At 43.9% G+C, this 17319-nt stretch overlaps 3 protein-coding genes across 5 annotated transcripts in view; 1 reads left to right on the top strand and 2 right to left on the bottom strand.

The window, feature by feature from the left end:
- On the bottom strand, positions 1 to 8165 carry SF3B6 (splicing factor 3b subunit 6). The gene is made up of 4 exons (XM_043469245.1): positions 7893 to 8165; positions 5059 to 5177; positions 441 to 579; positions 1 to 270 (listed from the first exon to the last, which is right to left on the bottom strand). Exons 1-4 carry the CDS (start codon positions 7920 to 7922, stop codon positions 181 to 183), a joined length of 378 nt encoding a protein of 125 aa, XP_043325180.1. The 5' UTR covers positions 7923 to 8165; the 3' UTR covers positions 1 to 180.
- A 40-nt stretch (positions 8166 to 8205) lies between these two features.
- Positions 8206 to 17319, top strand: part of LOC122442005 (protein FAM228B) — a 40701-nt gene continuing 31587 nt past the window's right edge. The window contains exon 1 of one of the 2 annotated variants that reach the window (XM_043469235.1): positions 8206 to 8341. The gene's annotated coding sequence lies outside the window, so the exon portion shown is untranslated. The remainder of the gene's footprint in view (positions 8342 to 17319) is intronic. The other variant, XM_043469240.1, reaches the window with a different exon arrangement.
- Positions 8639 to 15092, bottom strand: TP53I3 (tumor protein p53 inducible protein 3). 2 transcript variants are annotated; one of them, XM_043469225.1, is made up of 6 exons: positions 14943 to 15092; positions 14540 to 14682; positions 12158 to 12425; positions 10996 to 11208; positions 9787 to 9983; positions 8639 to 9001 (listed from the first exon to the last, which is right to left on the bottom strand). In XM_043469225.1, exons 2-6 carry the CDS (start codon positions 14675 to 14677, stop codon positions 8819 to 8821), a joined length of 999 nt encoding a protein of 332 aa, XP_043325160.1. In that variant the 5' UTR covers positions 14678 to 14682; positions 14943 to 15092; the 3' UTR covers positions 8639 to 8818. The 2 variants fall into 2 exon arrangements, with proteins under 2 accessions (XP_043325160.1, XP_043325161.1); XM_043469226.1 differs by having other exon boundaries at positions 14540 to 15056.

Genomic DNA, 17319 nt, shown 5'->3' with positions numbered 1-17319 from the left:
TGTTTTACCAAAAGCTACAAGTTTATTAACATAATATATTCTAACATATATCAGTTTCAAGTGGGTCTTGAAACTGGGTCAATCTCAAATAAAAAATCACAATATTCAGCATTTAAAAGAAAAAAAAAAAAGTGGTAGTCATTCATGGGTTTTAGTCCAAAGTGAAAATGCAGAAAACATTTACTTTGGTGGATCTGTGTTGATGCCATATTTCTCCTTAAGAAGCTTCAACTGTTCTTCCTTCTTCTTTGTGTCCATCTTCTGAAATGCCTGAAAGTGTGGTAAGGACCAAAGTTAACAGTTACCAACCTACAGTCAAACGAATTTTACCAATAGCACTAGCTAGAGAAGAACTCTGGAGAGCATCTCCCCTAATGGTACAACCCTCCACTAACTCTTACATGGGTTCCCCAAGTGATGAGGACCATGCCTGTACTTACCCTGTTGGCATTATAGTACAAAACCACAAGGTATCTGTTACAAACATTGAATCCTGACAGGTGATCACATGCATTCTTGGCATCAAAGATGTCTTCATAGACCACATAAGCTGTTCCTCTAGTTTCAGGTGTGTTCCCCCTACAAAGGTGAATTGGACTTAATTAAAATACACATTTACCTGAAAACCTTTAGGGGAAATAGATATTATGGACAGGTATGCTGAATAAGCCTTTAATTTCTTGAATTAGGTAACTTTTGTTTTTAAGTACCATATCTCAGATGAAACTTACTATACTAAGAATACTAATATGGTTACTAAGACAATAGCAGCAAAGAACAAGCTTGGAACATTCAGTCTTCATGTTCACTACCCTACTAAGAGAGAGCAGTCCTCATGTTCACTTTCCTACTTCTCATACTAAGAATCAATTTTTAGTCTTACACTGCTAAGTATAGTACCTTAGGAGTGATAGCTGTTATTACCAATGATGTCTAGGATGCAGCTTTTCTTACTGTGCATTTATGCAACAGAAACAATACGTTTTGGTTATTTACCACACTAGTCCCTTGTTTCCAAAGATTTTGATTTTCTCCCTCACTCTAATTTTAGTTCCAATTCTTAAACACAAGACAGTCTCCATCAATGTAGGGAACAAACGTTTCTGGGTAGTATTTTACTAAAGCTTATAAAATCCATAAAAATAAATTTTGTGTCTGTGGCAGGAGTGGGGTTGGAAGGAAACCCTACCAAGAAGATGGCAAAATTAAAAACAGTCAACTACCATCTTTTATGACTAGGACAGGGTGTCTTCCGATGTAAAGAGAGAGCTAATGTAGTCTCTTCCATTTTCCTTAGAAGATTCATTGCCCTTTTAAAACAACAGAGTCAACAGCTATCCTTCAGACATTCACTTTTAGTAATATCTGCACTTTTATGCATTACACAGCCTTCTGTAGCCAGGGAAAAGGGCTGGGTTTCTGGAGGGATTGGGTTTGAAGTGTGGTGGTTGGTGGGGTACCTGAGTGTCAGAGAAGAATGCTGGCAGGTGGCTGAACACGGAAGCTCATGGATATGGAGCTGCTTCTTGTGTAGGGAAGCTATAGGGCTGCCACCTCCTCTCCTCACACCAGCTTCAGGTAGGGGAGGAGCTAGGGAAGTGTGAGGAGCAACAAACTGCAGGTGGCAGATGGCCATGTGCTTACGAGTGGGGACAGCTGGCAGAAGTCCCATTCAGCTTATGCTCTAAAGCTAAAGATGATATCCCCTTGCCTCCATCTGAGTTCCAGCCACCCAATGCAACTGCAGAGTAAGGTTTATCAACTGCCACAGTGACTGCACAGGGTCAAGGGAAGGCAGTGGGCCCATGGGAAGGGGAGGCACCTGCCTAGATTTGATCTAGGATGAGACTACAGTTTTGGGCCCTATCAGAGCTTGTGCTTCCTGTAAAAGGGAGAGGTGTAGGGGGCTGAGGGGGTTGGAGGGTACCAGGACCATAGAACACTCTCACTTTGTCAGACTGCATGGGCCTGATGAAGAATTTTATTATACTCTTTACTCACTGAAAGTAACAACTTTTGACTTTTTTCAAGAATGCTTATTCTTGAAATATTGGGGAATACACAAAGGGAAAAAACACTGTCCCAAAGATTTTCCCCAAAAGTCCACTTAATTTTTATTTTGGAATAAAACCATTAAAAAAAAAAAGTAATAATTTAAGTTCCAAAAGGGCAAATATGGTTTTTTTATTTTACTCCTACAATGCTATGCATATAACAAGTCCCAATAAGCATTTGAAGGATGGATATCTACTTTCTCCTATCAGTTCTCATACACATCTTTTTTCCAGGAAGCTAATAAAACAAGAGCGTCTCTCTTTTTCCTCTTACATCTTCTTAGGAACTAGAAGCGCAACAGGCACTAAACCCATTTTAAAGATCCTCCATCTAAAGTGCCCCAGCCCCTAATTATCAACCTAATATCTTGAAATCTACATTATAATTTTAATTAAAAATATATACTTGGTACCTACTGTTAATATATGTTAGGTGCTGAGTCAACAGTATTTTCTGTCTTTGGCCACACTACACAACTTAGGGGATTTTAGGTCCCTGACCAGGGACTGAACCTGGGCCCTCGGCAGTGAGAGCTTGGATCTTAACCACTGGACCACCAGAGAATCCCTGCAACATTCTTTTCTTGATCAATGGTAAAAGCTTAAAGTAAAAATAAGGAGATCTACTCATGGAACAACCTCTCTGAGCTTCAGCTGTTTCATGTGTCAAATAGTGACATCCTACCTCACACATGGTTTTAATAAACAAAAGATGCAACAAGTATGAAAGAGCTTTAAAGAGCTCAAAGCACCGAGAGTCTACTGCATGCAAGGTAAGCTGACAAATCAGCTGGGTTTGCCCAAGACTGTCCAGGTCTGAGCACTGAAAGCCCCCTGTCCCAGAAAACTCCTTGGCTCTGGGCAAACTGAGAAGGCCACTCACCCTACTGCTGGGTGCCACAGAGCAGGACCACAGCTACAGGACAGGAAACATCTGTTCCTCAATCTATAATTTAGACCCAAGTTCTTGCACACCAAACTTTTACGAATTTATTCAACAAATACACATAGCGTTCTTTCTACATGACAGGTGCTGGAAATCCAATAGTGAAAAAGATGAGCATCATCCCTTCCTTCAAGGGGCTCTTTTCATGCAGGAGAAAGATATTATGTAAATAAATACAAAACACTTGCAGTTAATGACAGATTAATGGGAAGATAGGGGTTACTTTAGCTAGGGTGGTTTAGGAAAACCACTCTGGCATTGAAGCTGAGACCTGAAGAATGAGGAGCCAGAAATGAGATGAGCTGGGTGGAAATCCCTCCCAGACAGCCCAGACTGAAAGTTCTAAGGTCTTGAGCTACTCTGCAATCTTCATCTTGACTTAACTCCACTAATCTCTTAATTGTGTACTATCAATAAATTTTGTTATACCTTCATAAATACACTGCCACTTTGTATATTATTCATTTACTTACAGGCCCGTGTGCTTAACATGTGTCAGGCACAACAAGAGTTGTCAACATAAGTGAAAAGAATATATGGTTATCTGCCCTGGAGGAGTCCAAAGGCCGGCAGGAGCCACGAGTGAGCACACAGTCAACAGCAAAACCATGTGACAACTAAGAGGAGAAGCTACGGGAACACAGGGCGGGTGGCTGACGCACACTGGGAAGGAAATACTCAAAGTGTGAACTATCTAATTTGATCCTCTGGGAAACTCTTCTAGAAAGATTTTATATCATAGATAAAGCTCCAGAAGGTTAACTGTTTTGCTGTTTCATATGACTAGCAAGCACCCAGTTAGTATTTGAACCTAGGTTATCATACTACCTCCATGTTAAAAGCTGAAAGGCACTGTCCACTCAGATTATCTTATATGTGAGGAAAAAGCCAAGCAACTTGTCTAGAGACACATGACTCATCCTGAAGCAGAATCTTGTCTCCTAAACCCCAAGTCAAGGGATTTTCTGCATACCACGCTTATATGTTTCAAATAGGAGTTCTTAACCTAGAGCTCATGTACCCACTGAAATCACATGTGAAATGTTGTGTGTATTCTGCAGAAAGGGCCCAAAACTTTAATCAAATATGGAAAAAAAAGAGTTCCTTAAACGGACAGTTGGTCTGTAACACTTCATTTTCATCTCTGTTTTGAGTACCAATGATGGTACATTTCTAGCTCTTTGTTTCCTTTTTGGAGGAATAGTGATTACTGAAAAGAAGAATCCTCAAGATCTCAGAGTTCTAAAAGCCAAGAAGGAACTCTCAAGTCATAAAAGAATTCCAATGGAAAATAAAACCTTTAGAAATCTTCTTAGATGGACTCCTAGTTAATTGGCTCACATATACTAGTTAAAAGGACAGCAGCTGTGGTACTGTGCAGAGATTCAGTTTAGAATCACAAGATTTTATCACCAAAGAGCTGGGTGAAACTAGAAAAGTATTGATACTTTTACTCTCTGAGCTTTAGTAGCCTCACCTGTGAAACAGACACCCTATCACTTCCACACAGGGTTGTAGTGTCGGTGATGCAAATAAAAGCACCTATTAGAGGACAAATGGCATACAGCAGATGTTCAATAGATATCATTTGAAGCCCCAATCTTTAGATTAAATTAAAACATGGATTTATAATTACTTTGCCCTATACTTCTAAATCTTCAACAGAAAGGTGTATTTGAAAAAAAAATCATTTTTCTGTTACTTTTATATCTCTTTACACAACTTACTCATAAATTGTGGAGTCAGTAAAGGAGACCGTGAAGATTGTTGAGAAAATTAAGAGTAACCACAGTAGAATACTTCTTTACAAATAGCAGGTATATAAAAAATGTTGGTTCTTTTTCTTCCCATCTGTTGCCTTCAAACCACTCATTACTACTTCACGCTCTCTATAATTTCACAACTACCATTCTTGGCTTTCACTGAGTTGGATCATGAGGGTCTCTATGCTTAGTCTCTAGCCTCTTGGTGAGGCCCTCTGTCATCTGTTAATTCTGAGAATATAAATTAAACAATCATTTCTCTAAATGACATTTCAAAAGTTTCAGTAAGACTCACACTCTGATTTGACGAATAGGTCCATATTTCCCAAATATATCATACATTTCTTCAGCTGTGATTTTGTAAGGCAAATTTCTTATATATAAAATCCGATTTACTTCTGGTGGAAGTCGAATCTAAAATGAAAGATAATGGGTTATTATCAGAGGCAAGAACGCTACCATTTGAAAACATTGTCTCATAATACATTCTAAAAAAAAAAAAGATACATAATTTTTATACACCAAGAATAAGAACTGTAATCTGACATTAATGAAAATGGCAAAAAAAAAAAAAAAAAGAAAATGGCATGCTCTTGGGAAAAGCAACTGGGCACTGGTTATAGGGAGGGCTGTTAGTAGGAACTAACAAAGTCCAGGACTTCCCTGGTGGCTCAGATGGTAAAGCGTCTGCCTACAATGTGGGAGACCCACGTTCAATCCCTGGGTTGGGAAGATCTCTTGGACAAGAAAATGGCAACCCAATCCAGTATTCTTGCCTAGAAAATCCCATGGACGGAGGAGCCTGGTAGGCTACAGTCCAAGGGGTTGCAAAGAGTTGTCGGACACAACTGAGCGACTTCACTACTACAAAATCCAGATTTTTAGTCACTACAGGTAAACAAAGATATCCAACCTCATTTAAAAGTCCTCAATGCTACAGACATTTGTGGGAAAGAACAAGGGAACTGTTTCCTGTTTGCTGGATAATAAAATTCCCACTGATGACCCTTCTCTGGTCTCAGAAACTTGTTCTATCAATGATCCCCTCTCTCCTTTAAATTTACAGCCTTTTCCTCACCATTGGCTTCTTTTATTCCTCACGTGAACAGTTGCTTACATACTCTCAATTGTCACACAAAATAAAACACTTTGGATCCCTCTTCATTCATTCAAATATTTAGTGAGCATCTTTGTTATATATATACATTAGGATTACAGAATGAAAGGGGAAAAAAAGAGCTCTCTACTTACTAGCCCATCTTGCTCCTTTTTTTCTTTCAGTCAAGCATCTGAAAAGATGCACTGTATATACTCACTGCCTCATATTTACTTCACGACAACTCATTAACCTACCACAATCTAGCTCTACCCAAGCACTCTGATGAATATTGTTTTTATGCTCTAAGACCTTGCACTTGCAATGTTCAATTCTCATCAGCTCTTCTGAGGCTTCTGACACTGTTGACTATCACCTTCTTGACTATTCCTGACACACTATTGCCTTGGATTCCTCCTAATTCTCTGGCTAGTAGTCCTCAGTCTTCTTTGGCCATTAAAATAGGATTTTCCAAAGAGTTTTATCTTTAGACTTTTCTTTCTTTTTTTTTTTTAAGACTTCTTTTCTTGACTCTTCATATACTCCCCTTAACTCTACATTCCTTTGGTCTCTTAACTACACATGTTTTCCAGACTAAGTTGACGGCTCCCAAATATGTATCTCCAGTCCAGATTTCATTCTTGTGCTCCTTGTTAACATACTAATTACATACTGGACATTATTAATGTGCACAATAACTATTAAACCAGCATCAATTTCAGGCATTAACAATAAAGTGTTGTATAAATGGAAGAACAAGATAACTTATTCCCGGCCCTCAAGTTATTAGTGGTGACAAATGGTAAACAAGTACAATGAAGTTTTAGATGTTAAGATTTAAGGCTCAGTTCAAGTAGATAATAAACACTGTCAGACAATCACAACATACTTCTCTAGTAAATCCGCTTTCTGACTCTGCAAGACACTGTATCACATTTTCTCCTCTTTCCTCAAATCCTACCATCACCATTCCCTCTGACATCTGAGTTGAACTCTAACCTCTCTTCCCTGCTCATCTCAGGTGATAACCTTGGCTCTTGCTTATTAAAGAAAACAGATATAACCAAATGGTAAGTGCCCTATATTCAGTCTTCACTTATCCACATTCATCCACTTTCCCTCTCATTGCTATGACAACCCCTCACCTACCCCAAACTACTGAATTTAACCCATCTTTCTCCTGCATCATTGGCATACAGATACACCTTATATCACACATCTTTTAAAAAAGTTAACTGTCATTCAACTTCTATTTACACGAAAACTTGTGTTTTCATTTCCAGCTCCATTTTCTCAATTTCTACCTTTTTTTCATGCCACCGTATTCTACGTTTATCCACTGAAATGATTATCATCGAAGTTACCAAAAATCTTCATCTCACCATATTCAATTATATCTTCACCTTAGTATACCTCTCAGCAACTTAAAGCGGACCACTCTCTTTCTCCAGGCAATTTTTCTTAGGTTTCCATAACACCCCACCCCCTAATATTACAGACCCTAATAAGCAGCAGGTCTTTTTTTTTTTTAAATTCATTTCTGTATCTTCAGTACTTAAGACTAGTGTCTGGCACATAGTAAGTGTTCAATAAATATGACTGACTTATTGGATCCTCTCTCAAGTCTGGAACATACTAAGGTGCTCAAAAATATCTTTGAAAACATTAATGAAGGATCCCAAAACTCCATAATCTGAGAATACTTCCAGGTTCCAGCTGCCTGTTAAGCGTGTGATTTATGGGAGGTTCAACTGCTCTACTGACTTTTAGGCCGAGAAGAAGATCCTGATGCCAGATTCCAGGTACACGTGAAGCAACTTAGGCTGTTAACACTACCACTGACACTAGGATAACAGACTCTAAAGCAACAGTGACGGAAATGTGACTGAAGGCCAGGGCCAGGATGGAATCTCCCCTCTGACAGGTAACTTCTGATTCTTCCCGCCGAAGGGACAAAGGAGGGCCAAGAATGCTCTCTGGTCACGCCAGCAGCCAAGTGTTCCCCCTCCTCGGAAGAAGTCCCCGACACTCACGTTCGCCCTCTTGGCCGCTTGCATCGCCATCTTGGCGGACTGATGAAGTCACCGGAGCAAACACTTGAATTCCTCCGCACTCCTGGGAGCTCGCTCACTTTCGAGCGCAACAAGGCATCAGATGCAGGACATCAACATCCAGACCCCGCCGGAAGCTGTTCTAACTCGCCGGAATATCACCGTCTCACGCCGAAACGTGCTGACGTAGCTGACCCCTACAAATAAGACTCCAGAGCAAAATGGGCCCGAGGTACTTAACGAGGCCGGAAGGTTGAAAGGAGAGAGTCCAAGGCACTTCCGGGCTCTGAACCGGAAGGGGCGGGGCCTGGGCTTAAGGGAAGTGTTCCGGTCGGGGAGGCCAGGAACCACGGAAGTTGGCTGGAGGGGGCGAGGCCCGGAGAGAACTCCGCAAGGCGGAAGCGGGCCTCGCGAAGTGGGTCTGCACGCTGGTGAGTTGCGGGAGAGGACCGGCAGTGGAGTGGGGTCCCGGGCTGCAGGCCCCGCGCTGCGTGCGAGGGGACGTGTGCATGCGTCCGGGCCTCTGACAGTGCGCGGAGCCTGCAGGCTTCTGGCTGGTTGTGTTGTGGCCTGACACTGTATCTGGTAGTTAGAAGCCCGGGCGCTAGCGCAGGTCCCCGAAATTGAGCATGAGCTGACCAGGCCTCTACTCTAATCTCCGCGACTATGCCTGTCCCGACTCCCACCTCTCCCCTCAGCCGGCGACCGGAGTCCACGCGCCACTCGTAAAGTCCACTCTTTATTTCCTTAGACCATCTTTATGTTGATAATTTGAGGAGGCTGGGGGAGGAATAGGGAGTTACAGGCGAGCCTGGAGTGGCACCCGATAGCCTGACTGCGTACAGAGTTTTCTCCCAAATTTGCTGTCGGAAGACTGAAGGTAGCCTTGTCTTGTACTACCTCCTTCTTCACTGGGGCAGCTCCAGGACGATTTTGCCCACGTTCTTGTTAGTCTCCATGTACTCATGGGCTTCTTGGACTTCAGCCACGGGGTAGACTCTGTCCAGAACCGGCAGTAAGCGTTGAGGGCCCTCCGTGGAGAAGTGGGGCAGAATTTGCTCTGTGAAAGCCTTCACCAGCATTTGCTTGTACTTAAGATAAGGAAAAGAAGACCGTCAGCCTGGATGGAGGCCTTTCTTTGTCACTCCCCACCCTGATTAGCGTTTCTGCTTTCTCTGAAACTCATACACATATGAAGTCACACAAGGGTATGTAATAATCACCTCACTCCTAGCATGTATGTGCATGCCTCTAGATTTGTAAGCTCGGTTCTGTACTAGGTAAAGATCAAAGCATGGAGAAAATATTAGTGTCACTGAAAGCTGACGGACTCTTTTTAAATACAGACTTCAAGCAGGAGGCAGCCACAGAGAGGACTTATATAGGCTCAATTCAAAAGAGATGCTTAACCCCTGTTATCCCCCAGCAGGTGTGAAACCCTGTGAGGAAACATTCCCAAAGCTGGCACCTGTTGGAATGCTACAAAATTTCAGGAATGTATAATCTGTTAAAGGTAGAAGCTTACTAACCTTACTTACCTAAGAGGTTTTCTTAGCACACTGAGAACAGTTCTGCCTTTGCAAACAAAAGTCTTGGTACTATTAGAAATACTTCCTAATATAGTCAAGGCTTTGTTCATTTTATATGAAGTTTACATACTATATTAAGTATTAGCCACCCTCTTTCCCAGATGTTGAGGCCTTCATCAACCAATTTTAATTAGTTCTTGAAATTAGGTTACCAGTTTATCCACAGTGGGGCAGGTTTCTACAGGCTCTCCAACTTAATATGTGATCCTTTCTCAGGATTATGTGAATGAATCACACTTTTCTGGATAATAGTTAAATCACATGTTTTATTTTCACCCATCACTCACCTTTTTGTCCCTAGATCTTAGAAGACTGGTAATCAGACTTCCCCTTTTAAAAAGTAGCTTTGAAAACAGAGGCCCATTGACGTCAGCTCCTCCCAGCAGACCATAGAGAACCCAGCGACCATCAAGAGCCAGGCAGTTGACATTTTTCTCCCAGTAGGAGCCACCTATGCAGTCTAGAATGAGGTTGACTCCAGCACCTTTCACATGAAACACAGATTTGTGATGCTAGTCAGAATCAGAAAGATTGGTGCAAAAGAAGATTACATGGCATATTTGTGGAAATATGGGTATAAATATATACAAGTGCAAGCAGTAAATCTATAGGTTGGAACCCAGAACATTGCTTATAGAACCATGGTTGTAAATGGAGTTTAGAGACCTGAAGTCTATCATATATGTGTGATACAGTTCATATTTTATGATCCCTGCCACAGCAAGAGGGAAATGGGGCAACACCATGATCTGGTATTTTCCCTGACCTCCACATAAGTAGAGACCCATTGGCACCCAAGGGAATAGGGGAGACCCACCCTAGCCTACAGGACAGGCTAGTCCATATCTAAGTTATGAAGTGTCTGCACAGGGTTCTCTGAATCATGGCTTTGATAGCTTTCTTTTTAACTCTCTTTTTGATTCTTGTCAAAAAATGGAATGGGATGAGCCAAATATAAACAGATTTGGCTCTAGAATATAGAGGCATACACATTTACTTACCCACTTAGGGCGCTACCTACCAAAGCCTACTATGACCAGCTCCAAACTAGTTTCTCCCAATCAAAAAAAGTGCCAAAGAACTAAACACACATTTCTCCAAAGAAGACTTACAGATGGCTAACAAACAAGTGCAATTCCAGAAAAATAAACGACCCAATCAAACTAGTTTCTACCCCTACTTGCTTTTAATTCACTACAGAGTGACTGGTTGGGAAAAAGAGGTCCTGAGTAATTCCAGGCCAACTCTGTGTGATTATCCCCTTTGTAAAAAGCATGTAAATTGTATCACTTATAAGAATGCCCATGAAAATCACCTTAGTCCTAAATACTGCCTGCCTGTCTCCAGTGGTCAAACAGTAGAGTACTAGAATTTGGCCTGGGCAGGTGTTATGCTTTTAGCAGAGGGAAAAAAAATCCAGAAGCAACTTTGTGGCTGGTGAGAATTTTATTTAATTATCTCTGAAACTCCTGCTGAACTGCAGAAGCTTTGTTTACCTTTAGTGAATTTCAGTGTTGCTTCAGAAAAGTCCTCTTCTTTGTAATTGAATCCTGCAGCTGCTCCGAGCTTTTCTGCTATTTGAAGCTTCTGCTGGGAACTAGCTGTGACCAGAGGAGTAGCCCCAACCATCCGGGCAAGTTGGATGGCAGCTGTGCCCACAGCACTTGCTCCTGCATGGATTAGCACAGAGTCTCCAGCCTGCACATTTCCTGTGATAGAAAGTATAGGAACCATTTTCTTTACTTTGCAACTGCTATACCTTTACCACATAGGCTTATTCTTCTGTGATCATCTGGCCCTGGGACCACCAAATGTCAAATCTCTTGCTGTCTTATTTAAAAAATTTTTATTTATTTGGCTGCATTGTGGCATGCAGGATCTTTGATCTTCGATGCAGTATGCAATTTCTTATTTGCGGCATGTGGGATCTGGTTCCCTGACCAGATTGAACCTGGGTCCCCTGCATTGGTAGCATGGAGTCATAGCCACTGGACCACCAGGGAAGTTCCCATCCTTCACTTGAGAGTGAAGCAGCCAATCTCACCTTGATGCTTTTAGGCCACCTTGGTGTGCCTTCTGTCCATCACAGCTCTACCACCCTTCATAGTCCTTCTATTCCAGAAAGCCTTCTCTGACTTCGCCCATACCAACCTTTCTCACCTTAAGCTTCTGTTGTAGTTTGTAGTTAGAGACGGGGCCACCCTTCCAAACACTGTGCTTGTCTTCCCAGTTACACTGACTTCCCCAAAGGCAGAGACCCTCACATGAGCTCTTGGCTGGCTTCAGTGGGAGTGAGGAGGAATTAAGAAGTTGTTGAATGGCTCCACCTGCTGCACTAGGGCTCTCAGAGAGCTTAGCAAGACTGAGAAGCTGGGACTACTACTGGGCTAACAGTGAGAAGATGCACACAGGCCTTCTATCCAGTGCTTACCAGTGCTTTTCTATCTGCTAACCATGATTTTCAGCCATATCAAGCCATTGCTACATAGTATGAGGATCTGATACTAAGTAGGGTAAGGTGCTGGGATTGGCTGTTGCTCAGTGGCCAGATCAAAGCTGCCCTTCAGGAATGGTGGGTTTTGAGGTGGCTGAGTTATGAATAAATGAATAAATTGAACTATGCTGTATGGAGTGAGCATGGGGTGGGGTGGTCCTTACCCACGAGATGTAATAGCTGGAAGGCGGTGAGCCAGGCCTCTGGGATGGCTGCAGCCTGGCACATGGTCAGTCCTGCCGGGATGGGCATGAGGAGCTCTGCAGGGACAGTGACATACTGAGCCTGGCCCCCGCCAGACAGCAGAACCATGGCTGGGTCCCCGACCTTCCAGGGTCCCTGGTAGCCAGCTCCCAGCTCTGCCACGTGTCCAGATGCCTCGAGTCCCAAAATGTTGCTGGCTCCTGGAGGTGGGGCATACTGGCCTTGTCTCTGCAGAAAGAGGACACGCTAGGTAGTAAGCATGATCAGAAATCTGTGTCAGCATCCCTGGCTTTCTTCCCATAGCTCCCCTCCTCCCCCTTTAAGACAAAATTCAGGGTAAAATTAGGTTTTTTAAGTCAAGGAAAAAGAGAGGGGAGGTAATTTGTTTCATACAAGTAAGAGACTACAGGTCCCATAATCAGTGGATGTGTAACTTGTGGTATCACTTCCAGTCCTTGTATCATCTAAACCCTTTGTTTTACAAATGAAGAAACTGACGCCTTGTCAGGGGAACCAGGGTAGCAAAACAAGTTAATAGCAAGACTAGTAACTAAACCATGGGCTTCCTAATGATATATCTCATATATCAAGTGCCAGGCTCTGTACTCATGCCTCACAATCGCCAGAGGCCCGAGACCAGAGGGACTGAACTAGGAGTGTGCATCAGAACAATTTGAGATCCTTTTGCAAAGTATACATGCCTGGATCCCTGTGCTATTTATTTTGAGTAAGTGCCCCTTGTGATTCTGGTGTACATTTCTTAATCACTTCAAAAAATGCAGGTGACCCAGTTTAGTGCTTCTAGAAGAAGTTGGAAGAAAATTCTTAAAAGCACTGCCCCCTGCCAGCTCTTGAACCCTCAGAGTGGAAAGAATACAGACTCAGGTGCCTTAAGACAAAGACACTGCTCCCCTGGTTACTAGTGTGTGGCTTTGGGCTCATTGCTGAACCTCTCTGACTCTCAGTTTCTTTGTCTGTAGAGTACAAATGGTGAACAGGGTTGCCTGAGGAGCAGTTAGGAGTCCTGATTTTCACCCAGGCGGCCCAGCTTTGACTCCTGGTGTAAGGATGCCAACCTTTGAGGCGGGGCTTCCCTAGTGGCTCAGATGGTAAAGAATCCACCTGCAACGTAAGAGACCTAGGTTCTGAAAGGTTGTTGCTGAACCAGGAAAGACGCCAGGATTCTTGGCCTCCGGAAGAGAGGAATTCAATCCAGGGCCAGTGACGAGGCTTGATCGCTCAGAGCTTTTGTGTAATAAAGTTGTGTTAAAGTATAGAAGAGATAGAGAAAGCTTCTGACATAGACATCAGAAGGGGGCAAAAAGAGTGCCCCCCTGCTAGTCTTTAGCTGGATGTTACATAGCTACTAGCAAGCTGTTAATTATAGAAAGGAGATGTCTCAAAACTCAGCCCCAAGGCCCTCACCCACAACATGCATTTTGAGATAACACTGGCACCAGATGAGTCATCCCGGGCCATAAAACCATTGACAGGAATCTTGAAGAAAGGCAGGTTTCCAAGTAAATATATGGTTTCATTAACATAGATTAAGAGTAAAACATGCAGGTTTGTCAAGTCAGTTCCGAGTCTTAGGCAAAACCGACTTGAAGAAAGACAGAGTCGAGGATATAGTTCATTAACATAGCTTAAGACAAACATTTCCAAAAGAAAAACGCTTTGGTTAGCTCAAGGTTTGAGAAAAGTTCAGGTGAAGCCAGGTTTCATTATGGCAACACAGAATTTTAAGAGAAACCTCTTTAAATTTGTATAGAGGAGGGAAAAAATCTAACACTTGTTTGTTTCCTCCTGCCACTTAAGAGGGAGATAAAAAATGTCTGACACTTGAAGCCTATTTCCTCCATTTGGAGACCCCTGGCCTTCCTGCCTGTTATCCTCTCAGTTCAATCCCGGGTCATAAAGATCCCCTGGAGAAGGGAATGGCAACCTACTCCAGTATTTTTGCCTGAAGAATCCAGTGGACAGAGGAGGCTGGTGGGCTACAGTCCATGGAGTTGCAAAGAGTCAGACAAGACTGTGCTGACGCTTTGACTTTTTCACTTTCAAAGGAGATACAGGGAGGTCTAACACCCACCCCTCCAAGAAATGGGGAAGCCTGAGCAGACAGACAATGGAGTGACTCAGGGTGGCCTCTGCTGTGCACTTACCCCTTTTCTTTGTGTAAAACAAGGGAGGCTAAATGGTTCTAGTTTCAGAACCGGGAGGAAGCAGGTCATGATGAGCGTTAATGGCAGTGCCTAAAGTCTCCTTCATCTGTCTGGTGAATGTTTATTAAAGACCGCGTTGCCCTGCTCAGTCCCAGCTGCTGCCAGACCCCTGGGTACCTGGAGTAAGTCCGCCCTGTTCAGGGCGCTGGCTGCCACCTTCAGGAGGACTTCACCCTCGCCTGGGCTGGGCTTGGCCACTTCCTTCAAGTAAAGATTTTCTGGTCCTCCCGGCTTGTCAAAGTGCACAGCTATCATGGTCTCTGAGGACACACAGGGCACAGAAAACTTCTTTGAGGGGCCCAGTGCCCCACTGCCGGCCAGCGGCCTCCCTCAATCCGTCTGGCCGCCGGCCCCTGCTCTCCTTCCAGCGAGGCCCCTGCCGCCTCCAGGCCAACACCGCGCGGAAGGCGCAGGCTGGGATGGGGGTGCAGGGAGGCTGGCCGCACCGACTGGCTGCGGGCGGAACAGGAAAACACTGAAGAGCATGAGGCAATTTTCACTCCGAGTTCGAATCTCCCACCTGTCTGGATCGCTGGAGCCGGTGTGAGCTCCTTACTTGCTCCAGGCCCGGCCTCTCTGCTGCTTTTGCTGCTGCTCCAGGTGACGGGGCGGTCCTGAGCGCCCGGCGGGTCCTAGGAGCCGGACGGCTGCACTCTGGGTAGTGCAGGGGGTGGGGTTGGCCGGAATCAACCCTCCCCTTCTTCCTTCTCCCTTGAAAATGCAAAGCTAGTGGCGGCAAATCAGATTTTTGTGAATTTTGAGCCTGTGCAATCTAGTCCTTCCTTTGGTTTAGCGTGAAATGCTGTTAGGCACTCAACTTTGAGAATCCTTCCCTCTCTCTAAGGGAACTAGAACCGGAACTCTTGGCGGGCGACCGGTCCGTTTCCCAGCCTGGCAGACTTTTGGCTGGTTTGTGCTGTCAGTCTCTTTCTGCCCTTGGTCTCTGTAGTAAGGTGGGCAAGCTGGGTGCTTCTGAGAAAAAAACAGAGGAGCGCTGGGGGGAAAGGGAGGATAAAAGCAGTCCTGGGATTCTTTAAACTTCTATGGTTTTTCCTGTCTTTCCTGAGGATGAGGGAGTGGCCCCTGGAAGAGGCTGCCCAGTGAGGCAATTTAGCCTGGTTAAATAAAAGCTGTATAAATGCTTATTACATCAGGGTCTCTCAACCTCGCCACAATTGACATTTTGGACTAAATAATTTTTTGTTTGGAAAGACTTCCCAGTGCATCGTGGGGTGTTTAGCAGCACCCCTGGTCTCCACCCATTAGATACCAACAGCACCCTTCTACAGTTGTGACAATAAAAAAAGTCTTGACATTGCGAGATATCCCTAGGGAGCAAAAAAACCACCTGCTTCTGGTTACAAGCCACTGGATTAGAAGAATACACGTGTATGTGCACCTGTATAAAAAGGTAACTTTTTTTTTTGCAGTGTCTTATAATTTGCCTCTTCACATGTGTTCTCTTATTTGAGTTTTTTTTTTTTTTTTAGTTTTATGACACTTCACTAAAAAGGAATTGAGATGTATCAACAGAACGATTAATTTGATTTCAAGGGGCACATAGCTTATGAGTGTCAGAGCCAGAAATCAAACTCTTTGTCTCCTGATCCTGCCCAAGGCTCTAGAGTAGAAGGAAAGACTACCTGGGGCACTCATCTGTCCCTTCAATTACAAACTCCCTTTCTCTTTATTTACATCCCTCTCCTGATATCCCTCTCTTGCAAGAAGGCTACCCAAATTACATATTTTTATAAGGCCTGTTTTCCAGAAACGCCTGTCAGCCACTGTCCCTCCTTTTGTCATCTGTGTCAAAACCACTATTGCAAGAAAAGGGACAGAAGAAGCCCAACAGTGTATTCAGAGGAAAGGTCCATAGGAGGCCTTTTCTGGAAACTTTGTGGTGGGTATTTTTTGCTTCTTTTTTTGGGTAGGCTATAGTGTCTCAGAAGGACCATGTCCCAGGGAGGGCAGGAACTTATACTGCTGACTCCCTGATAATTAAAGAATAAGACCCAGGGGACTTCCCTGGAGGTCCAGTGGTTAGGACTCAAAGCTTCCATCGCTGGTGGCATGGACTCCACCCCTGATTGGGGAACTGAGATCTCACAAGCCACACAGAGCAGCAGGCCTTATGAAAATACGTAATTGTGCGTCTCAGGACACTAACCTCCCAAAGGGTCAACAGAGAGCTCTGCTGGAAACTACAAAAACAGGTTAATTTCCTTAAAACATCCTTGCTCCAGCCCCTTTTTGTCAAAATATAAGTTGTGGAATTGGGTGGTAAATTTTAGATGACTGGTTGCTGCAGCAGTATTCCACAGTCCACATCTCTGGCCTTAGAGGAACTCCCCCACAGGTTCATGTTTTAGCAGAACAAGCAAGATCTGTGTTAGGAATTAGGTGGAAGCATGTGTCCCAGAAACCCAGCTGATGTGAGGGTACAACTGCTGCTGCTTATCCTGAAAGTTAAATGGGGGTGAGGGCATAATCTCTCCCAGATGGCCTCTGAAGGGTTCTGCGTAAACCAGCAGCTTCTGTGGTAACCACGCTCAAGCTTGGACAGCCCAGCAGCTCAGTGATGACAACTGGTCCTTGCCTAGAGGAGCTGGGGCAGTTCACCTCTGGGTACCATGCCAGCTTCTGTGCCTGCAGGACTTTGTCTGGGCTCTTCCTCCCCTTTCTCCATGGGCACTCCGCCCAGAGGTTGAAGGGCAAATCTCAGGAGCAAAGACTCAGGAAGGCTGTAGGAAAAGAAAGAGCTTGCAGTCAGCTTGGTGGGGCTGCCTATTTGGTTACCTGCCTCTGCCATTTTCCTGGGGACCCATCCGTATGACTCAGAACCCAAGACAGTTCTTACTCCAGGCAGTGGTCTTCATCAGTAGACAAAAAGCATTTTT

The sequence above is a fragment of the Cervus canadensis genome, chromosome 5 (genome assembly GCF_019320065.1).
Source record: "Cervus canadensis isolate Bull #8, Minnesota chromosome 5, ASM1932006v1, whole genome shotgun sequence".
In the NCBI taxonomy this organism is placed as follows: domain Eukaryota; kingdom Metazoa; phylum Chordata; class Mammalia; order Artiodactyla; family Cervidae; genus Cervus; species Cervus canadensis.
The sequence above is the reverse complement of the archived record's forward strand: the minus strand, read 5'-3'. Positions and strand labels throughout refer to the sequence as shown.

Excerpts from the sequence above, each read along its gene's own strand:
- SF3B6 (XM_043469245.1), bottom strand. The coding sequence starts at position 7,922 with ATGGCGATGCAAGCGGCCAAGAGGGCGAAC. Across the intron at positions 580-5,058 it reads CCTATTCGTCAAATCAGAGT|GGGGAACACACCTGAAACTA; the intron begins GTGAGTCTTACT and ends TCACCTTTGTAG. Across the intron at positions 271-440 it reads TGTACTATAATGCCAACAGG|GCATTTCAGAAGATGGACAC; the intron begins GTAAGTACAGGC and ends CCACACTTTCAG.
- TP53I3 (XM_043469225.1), bottom strand. The coding sequence starts at position 14,677 with ATGATAGCTGTGCACTTTGACAAGCCGGGAGGACCAGAAAATCTTTAC. Across the intron at positions 12,426-14,539 it reads ACAGGGCGGACTTACTCCAG|AGACAAGGCCAGTATGCCCC; the intron begins GTACCCAGGGGT and ends CTCTTTCTGCAG. Across the intron at positions 11,209-12,157 it reads CCAGCTATTACATCTCGTGG|GAAATGTGCAGGCTGGAGAC; the intron begins GTAAGGACCACC and ends TTTCTATCACAG.